This window comes from Petromyzon marinus, chromosome 72 (genome assembly GCF_048934315.1).
Source record: "Petromyzon marinus isolate PM22_M1 ecotype Great Lakes invasive population chromosome 72, UKy_Petmar_22M1.pri1.0, whole genome shotgun sequence".
Classification (NCBI taxonomy): domain Eukaryota; kingdom Metazoa; phylum Chordata; class Hyperoartia; order Petromyzontiformes; family Petromyzontidae; genus Petromyzon; species Petromyzon marinus.
Window position 1 is genome coordinate 7,637,829 of NC_133738.1, and position 21,564 is coordinate 7,659,392.

General features: G+C 59.8%; 1 protein-coding gene across 3 annotated transcripts in view; it reads left to right on the forward strand.

The window, feature by feature from the left end:
• The first annotated feature begins 1,351 nt into the window (after positions 1-1,351).
• LOC116957283 (uncharacterized) overlaps positions 1,352-21,564 on the forward strand; it is a 60,912-nt gene continuing 40,699 nt past the window's right edge. For 2 of the 3 annotated variants that reach the window (XM_032979332.2, XM_076055734.1), the window contains exons 1-4: positions 1,353-1,491; positions 16,469-16,631; positions 19,551-19,724; positions 21,250-21,406. In XM_032979332.2, the coding sequence (XP_032835223.2) occupies positions 16,470-16,631; positions 19,551-19,724; positions 21,250-21,406 (493 nt within the window). In that variant the 5' untranslated portion in view covers positions 1,353-1,491; position 16,469. Of the gene's footprint in view, positions 1,492-16,468; positions 16,632-19,550; positions 19,725-21,249; positions 21,407-21,564 lie in introns of all 3 variants that reach the window. The other variant, XM_076055735.1, reaches the window with a different exon arrangement.

A 21,564-nucleotide genomic window follows, 5' to 3' on the forward strand; every position in this document is an offset into this window, starting at 1 on the left:
ACGGCTTAGTGGAAATTATTAATTACCCCCCAACACAGCGGCGAGTCAAACACTTACGTAATCCACGCAGTTAGGACGCGTGAGTGGGGGAAAGCACGTGGCGCGTAATCAGCCCCTAGGCGGGGTCGGCCAGCCGCTCGCTCTGTCGGTCTGAGAGGACCCTGGGACGGGGTGGGGGGGGGGGTCACCCGCTCGGGTGCGGGGGGGACCCCAAAAGACACAAACGCTGAGGGGACGGGGGTGGGGGAGTCAAAGATCACCCCCCCCCCCCGTGGTGAGTGAGAGGGAGATCAGCCCCCCACGTAATTGGTAGTGAGTGGGGGGGGCATCAGCCCCCACATTGTCACGTAAACAGAGCGTGGCCAATTCGGCGACGCCTGATGAAGCTGGTTGTAATTACTGGCGAAACGTCGTGCTCGGATTGTTAATGTTGTGGCTTGGCTCTCCAACAACACACCGGTGTTGCTGTACTAGTGACGAATTGGCCACGTTCTGTTTACGTGACATCCCTCACTAGTTGGCTGTGTCGGGTGGTGGTGGCGGGTTTTAAATTTATATATTTACATATGTACGCGATCGAACCCAAAACAACCTCTATTATGGAATCACGTGATCGATTATTAAACGTGATAGGTGGAGAGCGATCGTGCCGTAAATTGGGCAATGAGCGAATTCCGCCGACAACGGAGTTATGAGTCGTTACCGCCTCTCCACGGCAACCCTCACTGAGACATCGCCACGTTATCGATTAATATTCACATTTAAACTACATGGATTATAATTGCGCCAAATATGCAGTATATCACGTGACACATTTAAATGTAACTGACATCACCCCCTCTCCATATTCTCTCTTCCTTCGCTCTCCCCTCCCTTCTGCACCCTCCCCTCCCACCCCTCCCACCCCCCTCCCACCCCCCTCCCACCCACCCCCTCACCCCCTCCCACACCCCTCCCACCCCTCCCACCCCCTCCCACCCCCTCCCAACCCCCCCTCCCACCCCCCCTCCCACCCCCCCTCCCACCCCCCTCCCACCCCTCCCACCCCCCCTCCCACCCCCTCCCATCCCCCCCGCACATAAATTATGCTAATACACAAAACGCAAATCACACTCGGTGGCGACGTCACACATGAATTATGTTAATCGAAACAAACCCCGCAAAACCCCTCCCGCCCCACCCAGCGCATAAATATTCTAATTTGTCGGCGGAAGTTGTGTTGAGAAGAAACCACGCCTCTCGGAGAATGCATTATTGTTTGCGGGTAAATTATGTTAATTTGAAGCGCGTAAAATATGTTGATTTTTAGCGCGTAAATTATGTTAATTTTGAGCGCGTAAATTATGTTAATTTTAAGCGCGTAAATTATGCTGATTAAGGGCGCGCCGGGACTGGCTTCCTGAGTTTGCTCAGAGCGAGTTCGGACCGTGCTGTCTTTAGGGTTTTTGCCTCCTCCGAAGCCGCCTTTGTCTTCCCGAGTCTCTGTTGAAGGTAAGTGCCCGTGTCGACACGCTGGCTGTTTGCACGACTCTCCCCGTGTCTCTGTGTCTCTCTTCCCGTGTCTCTGTCTCTCACTCCCCGTGACTCTCCCCGTGTCTCTGTGTCTCTCTCCCCGTGTCTCTGTCTCTCTCTCCCCGTGTCTCTGTCTCTCTCTCCCCGTGTCTCTGTCTCTCACTCCCCGTGTCTCTGTCTCTCACTCCCCGTGTCTCTGTCTCTCACTCCCCGTGTCTCTGTCTCTCACTCCCCGTGTCTCTGTCTCTCACTCCCCGTGTCTCTGTCTCTCACTCCCCGTGTCTCTGTCTCTCACTCCCCGTGTCTCTGTCTCTCACTCCCCGTGTCTCTGTCTCTCACTCCCCGTGTCTCTGTCTCTCACTCCCCGTGTCTCTGTCTCTCACTCCCCGTGTCTCTGTCTCTCACTCCCCGTGTCTCTGTCTCTCACTCCCCCGTGACTCTCCCCGTGTCTCTGTCTCTCTCTCCCCGTGTCTCTGTCTCTCTCTCCCCGTGTCTCTGTCTCTCTCTCCCCGTGTCTCTGTCTCTCTCTCCCCGTGTCTCTGTCTCTCTCTCCCCGTGTCTCTGTCTCTCTCTCCCCGTGTCTCTGTCTCTCTCTCTCCCCGTGTCTCTGTCTCTCTCTCTCCCCGTGTCTCTGTCTCTCTCTCTCCCCGTGTCTCTGTCTCTCTCTCTCCCCGTGTCTCTGTCTCTCTCTCCCCAATCTCTCCCGCTCTCCCCAAGGTGTGGCTCTCCGTTTCTCAGGTTTCTTTCCGCCAGGTGAGTCCCCCCCCACTCCTCTCGCCCCCCCCCACTCCTCTCGCCCCCCCCCCACTCCTCTCGCCCCCCCCCACTCCTCTCGCCCCCCCCACTCCTCTCGCCCCCCCCACTCCTCTCGCCCCCCCCACTCCTCTAGCCCCCCCCCACTCCTCTAGCCCCCCCCACTCCTCTAGCCCCCCTCACTCCTCTAGCCCCCCCCCACTCCTCTCGCCCCCCCCACTCCTCTCGCCCCCCCCACTCCTCTCGCCCCCCCCCACTCCTCTCGCCCCCCCACTCCTCTCGCCACCCCCACTCCTCTCGCCCCCCCCACTCCTCTCGGCCCCCCCCCACTCCTCTCGCCCCCCCCACTCCTCTCGCCCCCCCCACTCCTCTCGCCCCCCCACTCCTCTAGCCCCCCCCCACTCCTCTCGGCCCCCCCACTCCTCTCGCCCCCCCCCACTCCTCTCGCCCCCCCCCACTCCTCTCGCCCCCCCCCACTCCTCTCGTCCCCCCCCCACTCTCGGCCCCCTCACTCTCGCCCCCCCCACTCTCGCCCCCCCCCACTCCTCTGCACCCCCCCCCCCCACTCCTCTCGCCCCCCCCACTCCTCTCGCCCCCCCACTCCTCTCGCCCCCCCCACTCCTCTCGCCCCCCCCCACTCCTCTCGCCCCCCCCACTCCTCTCGCCCCCCCCACTCCTCTCGCCCCCCCACTCCTCTCGCCACCCCCACTCCTCTCGCCCCCCCCCACTCCTCTCGCCCCCCCACTCCTCTCGCCCCCCCCACTCCTCTCGCCCCCCCACTCCTCTCGCCCCCCCACCTCCTCTCGCCCCCCCACTCCTCTCGCCCCCCCCACTCCTCTCGCCCCCCCCCACTCCTCTCGCCCCCCCCACTCCTCTCGCCCCCCCCCATCCTCTCGCCCCCCCCCCCACTCCTCTCGCCCCCCCCCACTCCTCTCGCCCCCCCCACTCCTCTCGCCCCTCCCACTCTCTCGCCCCCCCCCCCACTCCCCCCCACTCCTCTCGCCCCCCCCCACTCCTCTCGCCCCCCCCCACTCCTCTCGCCCCCCTCCACTCCTCTCGCCCCCCTCCACTCCTCTCGCCCCCCCCACTCTCGCCCCCCCCCCACTCTCGCCCCCCCCCCACTCCTCTGCAACCCCCCCACTCCTCTCGCCCCCCCACTCCTCTCGCCCCCCCCCCACTCCTCTCGCCCCCCCCACTCCTCTCGCCCCCCCCCACTCCTCTCGCCCCCCCCACTCCTCTCGGCCCCCCCACTCCTCTCGGCCCCCCCACTCCTCTCGGCCCCCCCACTCCTCTCGGCCCCCCCACTCCTCTCGGCCCCCCCCACTCCTCTCGCCCCCCCCCCACTCCTCTCGCCTCCCCCACTCCTCTCGCCCCCACTCCTCTCGCCCCCTCTCCTCTCGCCCCCCCCCCCACTCCTCTCGGCCCCCCCACTCCTCTCGCCCCCCCCCCACTCCTCTCGCCCCCCCCACTCCTCTCGCCCCCCCCACTCCTCTCGGCCCCCCCACTCCTCTCGCCCCCCCCACTCCTCTCGGCCCCCCCACTCCTCTCGGCCCCCCCACTCCTCTCGGCCCCCCCCACTCCTCTCGCCCCCCCCACTCCTCTCGCCCCCCCCCACTCTCGGCCCCCCTCACTCTCGGCCCCCCCACTCTCGCCCCCCCCCCACTCTCGCCCCCCCCACTCCTCTCGCCCCCCGCCCACTCCTCTCGCCCCCCCCCCACTCCTCTCGCCCCCCCACTCCTCTCGCCCCCCCCCACTCCTCTCGCCCCCCCCCACTCCTCTCGCCCCCCCCCACTCCTCTCGCCCCCCCCCCACTCCTCTCGCCCTCCCCCACTCCTTTCGCCCCCCCCCACTCCTCTCGCCCCCCCCACTCCTCTCGCCCCCCCCCCACTCCTCTCGCCCCCCCCCACTCCTCTCGCCCCCCCACTCCTCTCGCCCCCCCCACTCCTCTCGCCCCCCCCCACTCCTCTCGCCCCCCCCCACTCCTCTCGCCCCCCTCCACTCCTCTCGCCCCCCCCACTCTCGCCCCCCCCCCACTCTCGCCCCCCCCCACTCCTCTGCACCCCCCCACTCCTCTCGCCCCCCCACTCCTCTCGCCCCCCCCCACTCCTCTCGCCCCCCCACTCCTCTCGCCCCCCCCACTCCTCTCGCCCCCCCCCCCACTCCTCTCGGCCCCCCCACTCCTCTCGGCCCCCCCACTCCTCTCGGCCCCCCCCACTCCTCTCGGCCCCCCCACTCCTCTCGCCCCCCCCCCCACTCCTCTCGCCTCCCCCACTCCTCTCGCCCCCACTCCTCTCGCCCCCTCTCCTCTTGCCCCCCCCCCACTCCTCTCGGCCCCCCACTCCTCTCGGCCCCCCCCACTCCTCTCGGCCCCCCCACTCCTCTCGCCCCCCCCACTCCTCTCGGCCCCCCCACTCCTCTCGGCCCCCCCACTCCTCTCGGCCCCCCCACTCCTCTCGGCCCCCCCCACTCCTCTCGCCCCCCCCCACTCTCGGCCCCCCCACTCTCGCCCCCCCCCACTCTCGCCCCCCCCCACTCTCGCCCCCCCCACTCCTCTCGCCCCCCGCCCACTCCTCTCGCCCCCCCCCCCCACTCCTCTCGCCCCCCCCACTCCTCTCGCCCCCCCCACTCCTCTCGCCCCCCCCCACTCCTCTCGCCCCCCCCCACTCCTCTCGCCCCCCCCACTCCTCTCGCCCCCCCCCCACTCCTCTCGCCCTCCCCCACTCCTTTCGCCCCCCCCCACTCCTCTCGCCCCCCCCACTCCTCTCGCCCCCCCCCACTCCTCTCGCCCCCCCCCCACTCCTCTCGCCCCCCCCACTCCTCTCGCCCCCCCACTCCTCTCGCCCCCCCACTCCTCTCGCCCCCCCCACTCCTCTCGCCCCCCCCACTCCTCTCGCCCCCCCCACTCCTCTCGCCCCCCCCCACTCCTCTCGCCCCCCCACTCCTCTCGCCCCCACTCCTCTCGCCCCCCCCCCACTCCTCTCGCCCCCCCCACTTCTCTCGCCCCCCCACTCCTCTCGCCCCCCCCACTCCTCTCGCCCCCCCACACTCCTCTCGCCCCCCCCACTCCTCTCGCCCCCCCCACACTCCTCTCGCGCCCCACCCCACCCTCCTCTCGCCCCCCCACACTCGTCTCGTCTCGCCCTTCTCATTCACTCACCCAGCCACCTACTCGCTCACCCGCTCGCCCACTCACTCACTCACCTGGTCATCCACTCCCGCAACCACTCGCTCGCTCGTTCACCCACTCGCTCGCCCACTCACTCACCCACTCGCTCGCCCACTCACTCACCTGGTCATCCACTCCCGTAACCACTCGCTCGCTCGTTCACTCACCCAGCCACCTACTCGCTCACCGACTCGCTCACTCACCTGGTCATCCACTCCCGTAACCGCTCGCTTGTTCACTCACCCAGCCACCTACTCGCTCACCGACTCGCTCACTCACCTGGTCATCCACTCCCGCAACCACTCGCTCGCTCGTTCACCCACTCGCTCGCCCACTCACTCACCTGGTCATCCACTCCCGTAACCACTCGCTCGCTCGTTCACCCACCTCGCTCGCCCACTCACTCACCCACTCGCTCGCCCACTCACTCACCCACTCGCTCGCCCACTCACTCACTTGGTCATCCACTCCCGTAACCACTCGCTCGCTCGTTCACTCACCCAGCCACCTACTCGCTCACCCACTCACTCACCCACTCAATCGACCCCTCGCTCACCCACTCAGGGGTCGGAGTGTAGCAGCGGTCGGAGTGTAGCAGCGGTCGGCGCTGCGCTACGAATCCCGCAGACACCCGAATTGAATTCCCGCTCACGGCCACCAACGCCGTGAGCGAGGTGTGTAGTAAACATCGCCCCTGGGGAACAAAGGCGGCCCGAGCGTGGTGATGGCCACCCACCCCCTCGTGTGGCGTGCCCGGCCTTCATAGGTGCTGCTTGCTAACAGCACGTGCCCCTACAGTCTGTTAAAGGCTACATGGGGGATCATTGTCTGCGTGGTGTGTGTGGGTACATAGGGGGGCTGCTACTACTCACTTTGACAGAACTTGCCCGTAGAGCCCTGCTAGAGGCTACCTAGGGTAGCTCTGTGTGGTGTGTGTGGTACATAGGCACCGCTACTATAGAAGGTCGTGGTATACGGAAGCTCGTGGGTTCGATCCCGGACCCTGACGATGCCTGCCGCTGATTATTTGGAGTTTCGTTTTTCTCTCGCTGTGGTCTGGCTTTCTGTGGGTTTATGTAGGTCTCTGTAGGTCTGGCTTTCTGTGGGTCTCTGTAGGTCTGGCTTACTGTGGGTCTCTGTAGGTATGGCTTTCTGTGGGTCTCTTTGTAGGTCTGGCTTTCTGTGGGTTTATGTGGGTCTTTGTGGGTCTGGCTTGCTGTGGGTTTCTGTGGGTCTCTGTGGGTCTCTGTGGGTCTCTGTAGGTCTGGCTTTCTGTGGGTTTATGTGGGTCTCTGTAGGTGTGGCTTTCTGTGGGTTTATGGGGGTCTCCTGTGGGTCTCTGTAGGTCTGGCTTTCTGTGGGTTTATGTGGGTCTCTGTAGGTGTGGCTTTCTGTGGGTTTATGTGGGTCTCTGTGGGTCTGCTTTATGTGGGTCTCTCTAGGTCTGGCTTTCTGTGGATCTCTTGTGGACTCTGAATCTGTACAACCACGCGTTTTATAATATTTGGTTGCTATACATTTTCCGTGGTGGTGATGATGATGAACCACTTCGTTGAGCTTTCATTTGTGCTGGCCAGGTCACGTGTCTGAACAAAGAGCTGCGTCGCTCAGTGGGGCCTGACACCTGGTAAAATATTAATAGCTTAGTTTCAGTGTGGGTCTCTCTGTGGGCGTCGATGGGCATTTAATTATTTACTGACGTTTTATCCAGATGGGTGGTGGCTGGGTTGAGTGGGTGGCTTGGTGAGTGAGTGGGTGGGGTTAGTAAGTTGGTGAGTGAGTTGGTGGGTGGGTTGATGGTGGGTGGGGTTCGTGAATTAGTGAGTGAATGGGTGGTGTGGTTTAGAAGGTTGGTGCGTTCGTGGCTGGGTGGCTGAATTGGTGAGTGGATGAGCGCGCTGGGATGTGGGTTAGTGGATGGTTGGAATGTAGGTGGGGGTGGGGTTTAGAGGGTACGTGAGTGGATGGGTGAGCGGGTGCGTTTGTGATTGGGTGGGTGAGGTGAACAGGTGGGTGCGTTTGGGAATGGGTGGGTGAATGGGTGAGTTTGCGAAGTGGACTAATGGATGAGTGAACAAGGTGGAGATGTGGGTCGGTGGGTGAGTGAACAGGTGGGTGGGTGGGTGAGTGAACGGGTGGGTGGGTGAGTGAACGGGTGGGTGGGTGAACGGGTGGGTGGGTGAGTGAACGGGTGGGTGGGTGAGTGAACGGGTGGGTGGGTGGTGAGTGAACGGGTGGGTGGGTGAGTGAACGGGTGGGTGGGTGAGTGAACGGGTGGGTGGGTGAGTGAACGGGTGGGTGGGTGGGTGAGTGAACGGGTGGGTGGGTGGGTGAGTGAACAGGTCGGTGGGTGGGTGGGTGAGTGAACAGGTCGGTGGGTGGGTGAGTGAACAGGTCGGTGGGTGGGTGGATGAGTGAACAGGTGGGTGGGTGGGTGGATGAGTGAACAGGTGGGTGGGTGGGTGGGTGAGTGAACAGGTGGGTGGGTGGGTGAGTGAACAGGTGGGTGGGTGGGTGAGTGAACAGGTGGGTGGGTGGGTGAGTGAACAGGTGGGTGGGTGGGTGAGTGAACAGGTGGGTGGGTGGGTGAGTGAACAGGTGGGTGGGTGGGTGAGTGAACAGGTGGGTGGGTGAGTGAACAGGTGGGTGGGTGGGTGAGTGAACAGGTGGGTGGGTGGGTGAGTGAACAGGTGGGTGGGTGGGTGAGTGAACAGGTGGGTGGGTGGGTGAGTGAACAGGTGGGTGGGTGGGTGAGTGAACAGGTGGGTGGGTGGGTGAGTGAACGGGTGGGTGAACAGGTCGGTGGGTGGGTGGGTGAGTGAACAGGTCGGTGGGTGGGTGGGTGAGTGAACAGGTGGGTGGGTGAGTGAACAGGTCGGTGGGTGGGTGGGTGAGTGAACAGGTGGGTGGGTGGGTGAGTGAACAGGTGGTTGGGTGGGTGGGTGAGTGAACAGGTGGGTGGGTGGGTGAGTGAACGGGTGGGTGGGTGAGTGAACAGGTGGGTGGGTGTGGGTGAGGTGAATAGGCAGACCAATGCGAGAGAATTAGGTGGGGGAGGTGAGTTGTGTTTGTGTGTAGAATTGGGCTTCGGGAGCGGTCGAGTTAATGAGTGAGCGAGGTGATGTCGGGTTGGATGCGTGGGTGGTTGGGTGCAGTGGCCCTCAGTGGATTTGGTGGGGTGTGTGTAAGCGTATTGAGACTGAGATGATTTGCGCGATTGACCACCAGTCGGTCAATCCCATGGCACCTGCAGGGTCTGTCCCGTGACCTCCTGCTCGCGGGCGTTCGACCACATCACGTGGCACCCAGCCTGCACAAGCACCGTGGTGACGTCACCGCCGCTTCGTGGCGAATGGCGGTTGTTGTTGTGCAGGTGAATGTCTGTGTCCACCCGATATTTGTGGAGCGGGTGGTTAGCGCTGCCCGGCCACCCGAGTTCGATTTCCGTTCACGGCCACCGACACCACAGTGATGGCGATTATCTAAACGGGTCTGGGCCTCCCCTAGGTCAACTCGGCATAAAATGAGTGGCCTGGTGCAGTGGTAGTGCGCAGTTAAACATTGCCACTAGGGAGAGACAAAGGGGGCCGGGCGTGGTAGTGCTGGCCACCCACCCCCTCGTGTGCCACGTGCTGCTGCTAACTACTAACAGCACTTGCCCCTACAGCCCTGCTAGAGGTTACCTGGGGAAGCTTTGTCTGTGTGTATAGTACATGGGCATTACTGCTGCTAATCGCTACTTACAGCACTTTCCCCCAACCGATCTGTGGGAAACTACACGGGAATCTTTGTGTGCTGTAGGGTGTGGATGTTTGTGTAGGGTGTGACAGTGTGCGTGTGTATAACGGGCAGTGTCTCTCTCCTCCCCCCGTGTCTCTCTCCTCCGCCCGTGTCTCTCTCCTCCCCCCGTGTCTCTCTACTCCCCCTCCCCCCGTGTCTCTCTATCCCCCTCCCCCGTGTCTCTCTCTCCCCCTCCCCTCGTGTCTCTCTCTACCCCTCCCCCCGTGTCTCTCTCTACCCCTCCCCCCGTGTCTCTCTCTCCCCTCCCCCCGTGTCTCTCTCTCCCCCTCCCCCCGTGTCTCTCTCTCCCCCTCCCCCGTGTCTCTCTCTCCCCCTCCCCTCGTGTCTCTCTCTCCCCCTCCCCCCGTGTCTCTCTCTCCCCTCCCCCCGTGTCTCTCTCCCCCTCCCCCCGTGTCTCTCTCTCCCCCTCCCCCCGTGTCTCTCTGTCCCCCTCCCCCCGTGTCTCTCTCTCCCCCTCCCCCCGTGTCTCTCTCTCCCCCTCCCCCCGTGTCTCTCTGTCCCCCTCCCCCCGTGTCTCTCTGTCCCCCTCCCCCCGTGTCTCTCTGTCCCCCTCCCCCCGTGTCTCTCTGTCCCCCTCCCCCCGTGTCTCTCTGTCCCCCTCCCCCCGTGTCTCTCTGTCCCCCTCCCCCGTGTCTCTCTGTCCCCCTCCCCCCGTGTCTCTCTGTCCCCCTCCCCCCGTGTCCCTCTGTCCCCCTCCCCCCGTGTCTCTCTCCCCGTGTCTGTCTCTCTCCCTCTCCCCGTGTCTCGCTGGGTGTTGTTCTTGTGGAATGTTCATCATCCCCGCGGGGTTCAAAGTTAACTCCCCCTACCTCATCCTCCCCCATAGCCCCAGAGAGAGGGGAGAGAGAGATTGAGGGCTAGAGATATCCATACAGCGATAGGGGCTCATAGGGGGGAGAGAGAGGGGGAGGCTACACGACCGCTGCTCAGACACACACAGGACACACACTGGTACACACAACACAACCACCACTAAGCGGCGGTGACGTCACCACAACGCTTGTGCCAGGCCATATGCACCTTGAGGCCACGTGAAGTGTCGAACGCCCGCTGGCAGGAGGTCACGGGGCAGACCCAGGTGCCACGGGTCGACTGACTGATATGACTGAGATGACTGGCTGATGCACCGCCTGTGCCCCCTACTGTGCCAACCTGCTGTGCTTTAGCCACCCGGCGCTCCGCTCGTTGTTGTGAGCGTCGCTCCTCCGCCCTCCGTTGTTGTTGGAGGGCGACTGCCTCCAACTGCCCAGTAGCGTCCTTCACGAGCCTCCTCCACAGAGGCCGATCTTGACACCACTGGTACCAGTCATCGGCAAGTCCACTCAGTTCCACCTCCTCCCGTACCACATCACTCCATCTCTTCTCTAGCCCGTGCCGCGGCCCGTTTAGCACCCTCGATTCCGGCCGAACAAAAGCTGTTTCGGCATGCGGTGGCTGGGCATGCGGGCTACATGACTCGGCCAACGCAGCCTTGCCTGCAGGAGGAGCTCACCGATGGGACCTTGTACACACACTGGTACACACACACACTTGTACAAACACTGGTGCACACACACATTGGTACACACACACAAAGACAAAGATCCCCCGTATAGCGTTAACACTGTAGGGGCAAGTGCTGTTAGCGAGCACCTATGAAGGCCGGCACGGTACACGAGGGGGTGGGTGGCCAGCACCACGCCCGACCGCCTTTGTCTCCCTAGTGGCGATGTTTACACACTGCACCAGGTACTCAACATGAGGCTGATTCGACCTAGGCGAGGCCCCGGACCGGTTCAGATAATCGTCACCGGTGGTGTTGGCCGTGAGCGGGAATCTAACCCGGGTCGCCGGGTTCGTAGCGCTAACCGCTGCACCACCGCTCCCCTGAGGCTGACACGCTGGGAGGCTGACACGCTGGGAGGCTGACACGCTGGGAGGCTGACACGCTGGGAGGCTGACACGCTGGGAGGCTGACACGCTGGGAGGCTGACACGCTGGGAGGCTGACACGCTGGGAGGCTGACTCGCTGGGAGGCTGACTCGCTGGGCGGCTGACTCGCTGGGCGGCTGACTCGCTGGGAGGCTGACTCGCTGGGAGGCTGACTCGCTGGGAGGCTGACTCGCTGGGAGGCTGACTCGCTGGGAGGCTGACTCGCTGGGAGGCTGACTCGCTGGGAGGCTGACTCGCTGGGAGGCTGACTCGCTGGGAGGCTGACTCGCTGGGAGGCTGACTCGCTGGGAGGCTGACTCGCTGGGAGGCTGACTCGCTGGGAGGCTGACTCGCTGGGAGGCTGACTCGCTGGGAGGCTGACTCGCTGGGAGGCTGACTCGCTGGGAGGCTGACTCGCTGGGAGGCTGACTCGCTGGGAGGCTGACTCGCTGGGAGGCTGACTCGCTGGGAGGCTGACACTGACATACACACACCGTGCAGGTGTTTACGATAGAGGAATTGCACCCCGCCCCCTCCATCCTTCCCCTAACCCCTCCACCTGCTTCCCCCCTCCCCTTTCATTCCCCCTCACCCCTCCCTCTACCCCCCTCGCCCCCCTCCTCCACTCTGCGGGATTTTCCCCACCCGAAGGCGAATTCCTTTCAGATCCGTTACCTGCCGCTCCCCCTACGGTGTCAGACCAGAGGGTTTCCCTCCAGGTAACCGCTCCTCCCCAGGGTGTCAGATCAGAGGGCTTCCCTCCAGATAGCCGAGTCTGTGCGTGTTGGATCAATGGGTTTCCCTCCAGGAGCCGAGTCTGTGCGTGTCGGATCAGAGGGTTTCCCTCCAGGTAGCCGCTCCCCCCCCCCCCACGGTGTCAGATCAGAGGGTTTCCCTCCAGATAGCCGAGTCTCGCAGGTCAGGTGGGTGAATCAACTCACCTGGTTACACAAACTCCACTCGCCTGCTCACCCTCTCGCTCACCCGCTCGCTCACCCGCTGACTTGCTAACTCATCCATTCACGGACCCACTGACTCACGCACTGATCCACTGGATCGCTCGTCCATCCACTCGCTCGTTCACCCACCAACTCACCCACCGACTCGCGAATTCAGCCACTCCTTAACCCACTCGCTCGCCCACCTACTGACTCGCTCGCCCATCCACTCGCTCGCCCATTCTCTCATCCACTCGCTCATCCATTATCCCACCTGCCTACTCACCCAATGATCCACCCATCCACTCACCCACTCACTCAAACAGCCACCCATTCACCTACTCACCCACCCACCTACTCACCCACTCACCTACTCGCCCAATCAAACAGCCACCCACTCACTCACCCATTGACCGACCCACCTACTCACCCATTGACTCGCTCACCCACTCACCCATCCACTCGCCCACTGTCACACATTCACCCACTGACCTTGGCAACTCATCCCACAATATATTACCAGACCATGTTTTTGTATGCATGTTCACCACAAGTATGTGTGTGTGATTCATGCAGACATCATTCCTCGCAAAAGGTTTATGTCTGGTGTTTTAACACTCGCCCCCTCTTTCCCAATTAAGACTCCTCATGCCGTAATCTATCTGTGTCACTCCGGGTTAATGATAACCGCGTGCGTGAGCTGTCGCAGTCAGAAGCTGTGCCCTCAACTGACCTCACCTATGGGCTCACCTCACCTCACCAATTGGCTCACTCCGCCTGCTGCTGTAGCCAGAGCCAATGCATGCACGGGCAATTCTATGGGTGTCTGTGTGGGTCTCTGTGTGGTGAGTGAGTCTATGGGTCTCTGTGTAAGGAGCGAGTCTGTGCGAGTCTATGGGTCTGTGTGTGGCGATTTGAGTCTATGGGTCATCAGCCACTCGCATATGCAGGCACTCGCTCGCCCACTTGCTCGCCCATCCACCCACCCACTCACCCACCCATCCAGTCACTCACCCACCCACTTGCTCGCTCGCTCACCCACCCGTTCGCTCGCTCGCTCACCCACCCAGTCACTCACCCACCCACTCACTCACCCACCCGCTCACTCACCGACCCACTCACCCGCCCGCTCGCTCACAAACTCCCACTCATCCACTCACCCGCCCGTTCACACCCCACCCGCTCGCTCGCTCGCTCACCCACCCACCCACTCGCTCACCCACCCACCCACTCGCTCACCCACCCACCCACTCGCTCACCCAGTTACCCACCCACTCACCAGTCACTCACCCACCCGCTCGCTCACCCAGTCACTCACTCACCCACTCACTCACCCACCCGCTCCCTCACCGACCCACTCACCCGCCCGCTCGCTCACAAACTCCCACTCATCCACTCACCCGGCCCGTTCACCCACCCGCTCGCTCGCTCACCCACTCATCCACCCACCCACTCGCTCACCAGTTACCAACCCGCTCACCCAGTTACCAACCCACTCACCCACTCACTCACCCACCCACCAGCTCCTTCCTGATGGTGAGCAGCGGCTAGCGCCGCGCTGCGAACCCCCAACAGAGTCGAGAGTTTCGTCGCTGCCCATCCCCTAGGTCGACTCAGCCTCAAGTCAACGTGGCGACGTGGGTGTGGATTCTTTGTGTGTCAAATATCAGCACTGGGGAGAGACAAAGGCGGCCGGGCGTGGTGGTGCTGGCCACCCACCACCCTCGTGTACCACAGCGCCGGCCTGCAGAGGTTCTGCTACTCGCTACTTAACAGCACTTGCCCCTACAGTCTGTTAGAGGCTATATGGGGGATCTTTGAGTGTATGTGTGTGTCTTAATAGGTGCTACTACTCGCTGCTAACAGCACTTGCCCCTACAGTCTGTTAGAGGCTATATGGGGGATCTTTGTCTGTGTATCTGCGTGTGTCTTAATAGGTGCTACTTCTTGCTGCTGACAGCACTTGCCACCACAGTCTGTTAGAAGCTACATGGGGGATCTTTGTCTGAGTATATCTGTGTGTGTCTTAATATGTGCTGCTACTTGCTGCTGACGGCACTTGCCACCACAGTCTGTTAGAGGCTACATGGGGGATCTTTGTCTGAGTCTGTGTGTGTCTTAATAGGTTCTGCTACTTGCTGCTGACAGCACTTGCCCCTACAGTCTGTTAGAAGCTAGATGGGGGATCTTTGTCTGAGTGTATCAGTGTGTGTCTTAATAGGTGCTGCTACTTGCTGCTGACAGCACTTGCCACCACAGTCTGTTAGAGGCTATATGGGGGATCTTTGAGTGTATCTGTGTGTGTCTTAATAGGTGCTACTCGCTACTTAACAGCACTTGCACCTACAGTCTGTTAGAGGCTACATGGGAGATCTTTGTCTGAGTATCTGTGGGTGTGTCTTAATAGGTGCTGCTACTTGCTGCTGACAGCACTTGCCACCACAGTATGTTAGAGGCTATATGGGGGATCTTTGAGTATATCTGTGTGTGTCTTAATAGGTGCTACTCGCTACTTAACAGCACTTGCACCTACAGTCTGTTAGAGGCTACATGGGAGATCTTTGTCTGTGTGTATGTGGGTGTGTCTTAATAGGTGCTGCTACTTGCTACTTAACAGCACTTGCCACCACAGTCTGTTAGAGGCTACATGGGGGATCTTTGTCTGTCTGTGTGTGTGTCTTTGTGTTGCATTTCAGGAATGTAGACAAACCGGATAATGAACTTACGAGAGCGCCTCATTTAATAGGGGCAGGGTGCGTGTGGGTGGGTGTGGGTGTGTGTGGTTGTGTGTGTGTGTGGTTGTGTGTAGCGGTTAGCACGCTGCACTACGAACCTGGCAATCCCGGGTTCGATTCCTGCTGATGGCCAACACCGGGGACGATTATTTGAACCGGTCCTGGGCCTCCCCTCAAATGAGTACCTGGTGAGGTGGAGTAGTGTAGTAAACATCGCCACTGGGGAGGCAAAGGCGGCCGGGCGGGCGTGGTGCTGACCTTTATAGGTGATGCTACTCGCTACTAGCAGCACGCTGCCTCCACAGCCTGGAGACCACACGGGGGGAGGGGGGGGGTGGATGGATGTTTGGGTGGGTGGGTGTGTGGATGTTTGGGTGGGTGGGTGTGTGGATGTGTGGATGTGCATCTGCCGGTCATCTCTGTCGGTCAACCCATGGCACCTGGGTCTGACCCATGACCTCCTGCTGCACCTAGCCTGGCACAGTGGTCAACCCATGGCACCTGGGTCTGACCCATGACCTCCTGCTACACCTAGCCTGGCACAGTGGTCACCCATGGCACCTGGGTCTGACCCGTGACCGCCTCCGGCACCTAGCCTGGCACAAGCGCTGTGGTGAGGTCCACCGCCCCTTCATGGTGAAGGGTATTGTATGGGTGTGTCTAGTTTAGGGGTGTGTGGGGAACGGTGGTGCAGCGGTTAGCGCTGCGATACGAACCCGGTGACCTGAGCTCGATTGCCGCTCACGGCCACCGTGATGGCGATTATCTCAACGGTGTCCTGGACCTCCCCTAAGTCGACTCTGCCTCAAATGAGTTACGGTGCTGGCGAAGTCACCTCCTCGTGTGCCACAGTGCAGGCCTTCATAGGTGCTCGCTAACAGCACTTGCCCCAACCAGTCTGTTCCAGGCTACATGGGGGATCTTTGTCTGTGTGTCTCTGTGTGTCTTCATAGGTGCTCGCTAACAGCACTTGCCCCAACCAGTCTGTTCCAGGCTACATGGGGGATCTTTGTCTGTGTGTCTCTGTGTGTCTTCATAGGTGCTCGCTAACAGCACTTGCCCCAACCAGTCTGTTCCAGGCTACATGGGGGATCTTTGTCTGTGTGTGTCTCTGTGTGTGTCTTCATAGGTGCTCGCTAACAGCACTTGCCCCAACCAGTCTGTTCCAGGCTACATGGGGGGATCTTTGTCTGTGTGTCTCTGTGTGTGTCTTCATAGGTGGTCGCTAACAGCACTTGCCCCAACCAGTCTGTTCCAGGCTACATGGGGGATCTTTGTCTGTGTGTCTCTGTGTGTGTCTTCATAGGTGGTCGCTAACAGCACTTGCCCCAACCAGTCTGTTCCAGGCTACATGGGGGATCTTTGTCTGTGTGGGGTATGGGGTTGTGTTGGGTGCACTGTGGGTTCTGTTTAGAACCAGCACCCCGTATCTGCTGCTCATCAGCAAGTTCACCTTGTGTGCTGTAGCGTTAACTGGAGGTGTGTCTTGCTTGTCGTTTACATTAACCCGTACAATGTTTGTGCGTGTCTGTCTGTGGGCTTCGCCCTGCGTTGGCGCTCCTCAGCATGATAGGACACCGTGTCGTATGAACCCTGTGTGTTGTATTAACCTCCTGTGTGTGTGTGTGTGTCTGTACGTTGGCGCTCGTCAGCATGGCGGACCCCGCGGACCCGGTGTCGCTGCTGTCCGTGAGCCGCTCCACAGCCATCGACTCGGCGGCCCAGGCGGAGTGGGCCTCGAAACGCCTCCTCTGGGTGCCCTCGGAGAGGCTGGGCTACGAAAAAGCCTCCCTCAAGGAGGAGAGTGGAGATGAGGTGAGGGGGTGGTGAGTGGGTGAGTGGTGAGGAGGGGTGAGTGGTGAGGTGAGGTGGGGGGGGTGAGTTGGTGGTGAGGGGTGGGGGGGGGGTGAGTTTGTGGTTAGTGGTGAGGTGGGGGGGGGTGAGTTTGTGGTTAGTGGTGAGGTGGGGGGGGGGCTGTGAGTGGTGAGGTGGGGGGGGTGTGAGTGGTGAGGTGGGGGGGGGATGTGAGTGGTGAGGTGGGGGGGGGTGGTGAGGTGGGGGGTTGTGTGAGTGGTGAGGTAGGGGGTTGTGTGAGTGGTGAGGTGGGGGGTTGTGTGAGTGGTGAGGAGGGGAGGGGGGTGAGAGGGGAGGGGTGTGAGTGGTGAGGGGAGGGGCGGGTGAGTGGTGAGGTGGGGGGTTGTGTGAGTGGTGAGGTGGGGGGGTTGTGTGAGTGGTGAGGTGGGGGGGGTGTGAGTGGTGAGGGGAGGGGGGTGAGTGGTGAGGGGAGGGGCGGGTGAGCGGTGAGGGGGGGGGTGAGTGGTGAGGTGAGGGGGTGGGTGAGTGGGGTGAGTGTGAGACTCGGATACAAGAAGAAGACCTCGCTGAAGGAGAGGAATGGATATGAGACGAGTGGGGGACCTCCTTTACCAGTACCAAAATACGACTTTTGTATCTTTTCCCCTCTTTCCCGGCAACAAAACAGCGGTGTTGAGACGTTAAAACCCCAAACTGAAACCTTTTTTTTACGAGGAATCGTGACTGATTTCTGACCACAACAATACTTGTGGTCAGAATGCAGATGTAGCGACATCGTTGGATGTCACTCCGTGAAGCCGGCCTGAGAGAGAGAGAGAGGGCACGGCGCGCGATGTGTTGACATCGCAGCGGACGCCACTTGAGGTATAACTCAGTACCGGCCCTAGCGGGGCGCGGGGGAGCCCTGCCTGACAGCGATGGATGGCTGCACGCGGCTCCGTGGTGTCAGACCCTACAAGCAGTGGTGGGGAACAAGTTTTCTGCCAAGGGCCATACAAAATTTTCAGCTTCAAAATTAGCCCTGTTATATTTTTAATTTAAAGCTTTCGTGACTGCAGGGATTCATATTCTTGGTTCTTTCGGTAAAGTCACCACGTAGAAGGGAAACAATAAAATAATATAATAAAACTATAAAATTCTCACGACGTTTCGACTGCAACACGAGCAATAATTTTGTTGTAGCCCTGTTATATTTGGTCAAACCATTTAAACCATTTAATTAACGCACCCCTAAAGTGATGGCTGGAACAGACTAAATGATTTCGCGGGCCATACAAGGCCCGCGGGCTGGACGTTCCCTGCCCTATAGGATAGAGGGGGGGGGGGGTGGTTGCTAGCCTTGGAACCCCCAAAAGGGGGGCTGGGAGGACCACGTGTCAAGGTGGAGATCCTCCTCCAAGGATTACAGAAGGGGAGCGTGTCCAGGGGCGGGGCGAGCCCTGGCACGGCAATAGAAGCCGGGTCCCTGAGTGGGACCGGGGGTCGTTGTTTTATGGGATCCCCACGCTCTGCGTGTTCTACAACACGGGGACTCGGGCCCGAATTGGAGTCGAGTCCGCTATAGCTACAGTGGTGAGCGTAGATGGCGTGGTGGTCTACCACCAGGGGCAGTTTCCCTTTGTGTTAGCCTGTTAGTCTCCATATATATAAAAGGCAAAGTTGTGATTATGTGTGTCTGTTCAAAATGTTTAGCGTACTTCCCGACAAGCAACAAACTTGAAATTTGCCATGTGGGTACTTTCCAGACTGTACACCATGCAAAAATTATAAAAATACACTTTTTTTGGGGGGGGGGGGGAGGGGGAGCTCAATAATGCTTATATTTTTTGCACGGCAGGTGAGCTGTGACGTCAAATCTGTCACGTGACCCTCGCATGTGGAAACGTAACGCATTGTAGTGTAGTGGTTAGCGCTACGCCGCGCTACGAACCTGGCGACCCGAGTTCGATTTATGCTCACGGCCACCACCGGTGATAATTATTTTAACCATGCCTGGGCCTCCCCTAGGTCGACTCGGCCTCGAACGAGTAACTGCTGTGGTGTGTGAACATCGCCACTGGGGAGACGAAGGCGACCGAGTGTGGTGGATCCAAGTCCCGGGCGAAGCCGGGTAGTACAGCTCGTGTTAAATAAACGTGTCGCCTTCAATCGAAGCCTGGTCAGAATGCAAACCAAAAGCAAACTCTGATAATAAATGCATTATCTTTGAAACTGATTGGCCCACACCAGAGACAGCTTTCTTCTGAGCCTAGTCTCAAAACGGTGCTGGAGCACAGGATGCCGAAAGGCGTACAACAGCACAAAGACAACGCACTATCGGTGTAATGAGAGCTCGGGGTGAGCATCTACATCATGGGGACCTTCTTTGCCGGTACCAATTCTTAGAATAGATTTTCCCCCTTTTTTGGTGTGGACCAAATTGGTTTCAAAGACGATGCATATATTATCACAGTACGTGTTTTGTTTGCATTCTAACCACAAATATTGTGGTTTCATGCAGACATGATTCCCTGCAAAAGGTTTCAGTTTGGTGTTTTAACATCTCAATACCTTTATTCGTGGTTCTTTCGGTAAAGTCACGTAGAAGGGAAATAATAAAAATATAATAAAAATAATAAACAATAAAATTCTCACGACATGAGAAACGTCGTGAGAATTTTATTATTTTATATTTTTATTATTTTACTGTTTCCCTTCTACGTGGTGGCTTTACCGAAAGAACCAACAATATGAATCCCTGCAGTCACGAAAGCTTTAAATCAAAATCTCAACACCTGCCATAAAAAAGGGGAAAACCTATTCTCATGAGGTGAGTGTTTAGTAGATGAGGAGGTGAGTGGTGGTGGTGGTGGTGGTGGTCGAGAATTGGAGGTGGTGGTTGTTGCCCAATGGCTGTGGTTGCCACCTGGCACTCCCCAGGTGGTGGTGGAGTTGGTGGAGTCTCGCCAGCGTGCCACCTTCAACAAGGACGATGTGCAGAAGATGAACCCTCCCAAGTTCGAGAAGGTGGAGGACATGGCGGAACTCACCTGCCTCAACCACGCTAGCGTGCTGCACAACCTGCGGGAGCGATACCACTCTGGGCTCATCTACGTGAGTGGATCGATCGCTCGTGCACACACGAGCTCACTCGCAGCTCCACCACTCACCCACTCACAGCTCCACCACTCACCCACTCACAGCTCCACCACTCACCCACTCACAGCTCCACCACTCACCCACTCACAGCTCCACCACTCACCCACTCACAGCTCCACCACTCATGCATAGCTCCACCACTCATAGTTCCACCACTCACTCACTCGTAGCTCAACCACTCACTCATAGCTCCACCACTCACTCACTTGCTCCTAACTCCACCACTCACCCACTCGTAGCTCCACCACTCACAGCTCCACCGCTCACCCACTCACAGCTCCACCACTCACCCACTCACAGCTCCACCACTCACCCACTCACAGCTCCACCACTCACCCACTCACAGCTCCATCACTCACCCACTCACAGCTCCAACACTCACCCACTCACAGCTCCACCACTCACTCACAGCTCCACCACTCACCCACTCACTCACAACTCCACCACTCACTCACAACTCCACCATTCACCCACTAACTCACAGCTCCACCACTCACCCACTCACAGCTCCACCACTCACCCACTCACTCATGGCTCCACCACTCACTCATAGCTCCACCACTCACTAACCGACTCACTGCTCCACCACTCACTCACTCACTCACAGCTCCACCACTCACCCACTCACTCAGCTCCACCACTCACTCATAGTTCCACCACTCACTCATAGCTCCACCCCTAACCCACTCACTGACAGCTCCACCACTCACCCACTCACTCACAACTCCACCATTCACCCACTCACTCACAGCTCCACCACTCACCCACTCACTCACAGCTCCACCACTCACCCACTCACTCATGGATCCACCACTCACCCACTCACTCATAGCTCCACCACTCACTCACAGCTCCACCACTCACCCACTCACTCACAGCTCCACCACTCACCCACTCACAGCTCCACCACTCACTCACAGCTCCACCACTCACCCAGTCACTCAGCTCCACCACTCACTCTTAGTTCCACCACTCACTCATAGCTCCACCACTCACCCACTCACTCACAGCTCCACCACTCACCCACTCACTCACAGCTCCACCATTCACCCACTCACACACACACACAGCTCCACCATTCACCCACCCACTCACAGCTCCACCATTCACCCACCCACTCACAGCTCCACCATTCACATACCTACACACAGCTCCACCACTCACCCACTCACTCACAGTTCCACCATTCACCCACCTGCTCACAACTCCACCATTCACCCACCTGCTCACAACTCCACCATTCACCCACCCACTCACAGCTCCACCACTCACCCACTCACTCACAACTCCACCAGTCACCCACCCACTCACAACTCCACCAGTCACCCACCCACTCCCAACTCCACCACTCTCTCCATTTGTTAGCCTACTCGGGCCTGTTCTGCGTGGTGATCAACCCCTACCAGTCTGGTGGTGTGTCTGTGTCCTGTGTGGTGGTGGTGGTGGTGGTTAACTGTTGTGTGTCCCTGTCTGTATGTAGACATACTCGGGCCTGTTCTGCGTGGTGATCAACCCTTACAAGGCCATCCCCATCTACACCGACGCCATCATGGACCTGTACAAGGGACGCAAACGGCACGAAGTGCCACCACACATCTACGCTGTGTCGGAAACTGCCTATCGTAGCATGATGCATGGTAACTACCACTACTAGTACCACTACTACCACACATTACGCTGTGTCGGACACTGCCTCACGTAGCATGGTAACCACCATTATACTACTATCACTTCTATCACTACTATCACTCACTACTACTACTATCAATACTACTACCACACATCTACGCTGTCG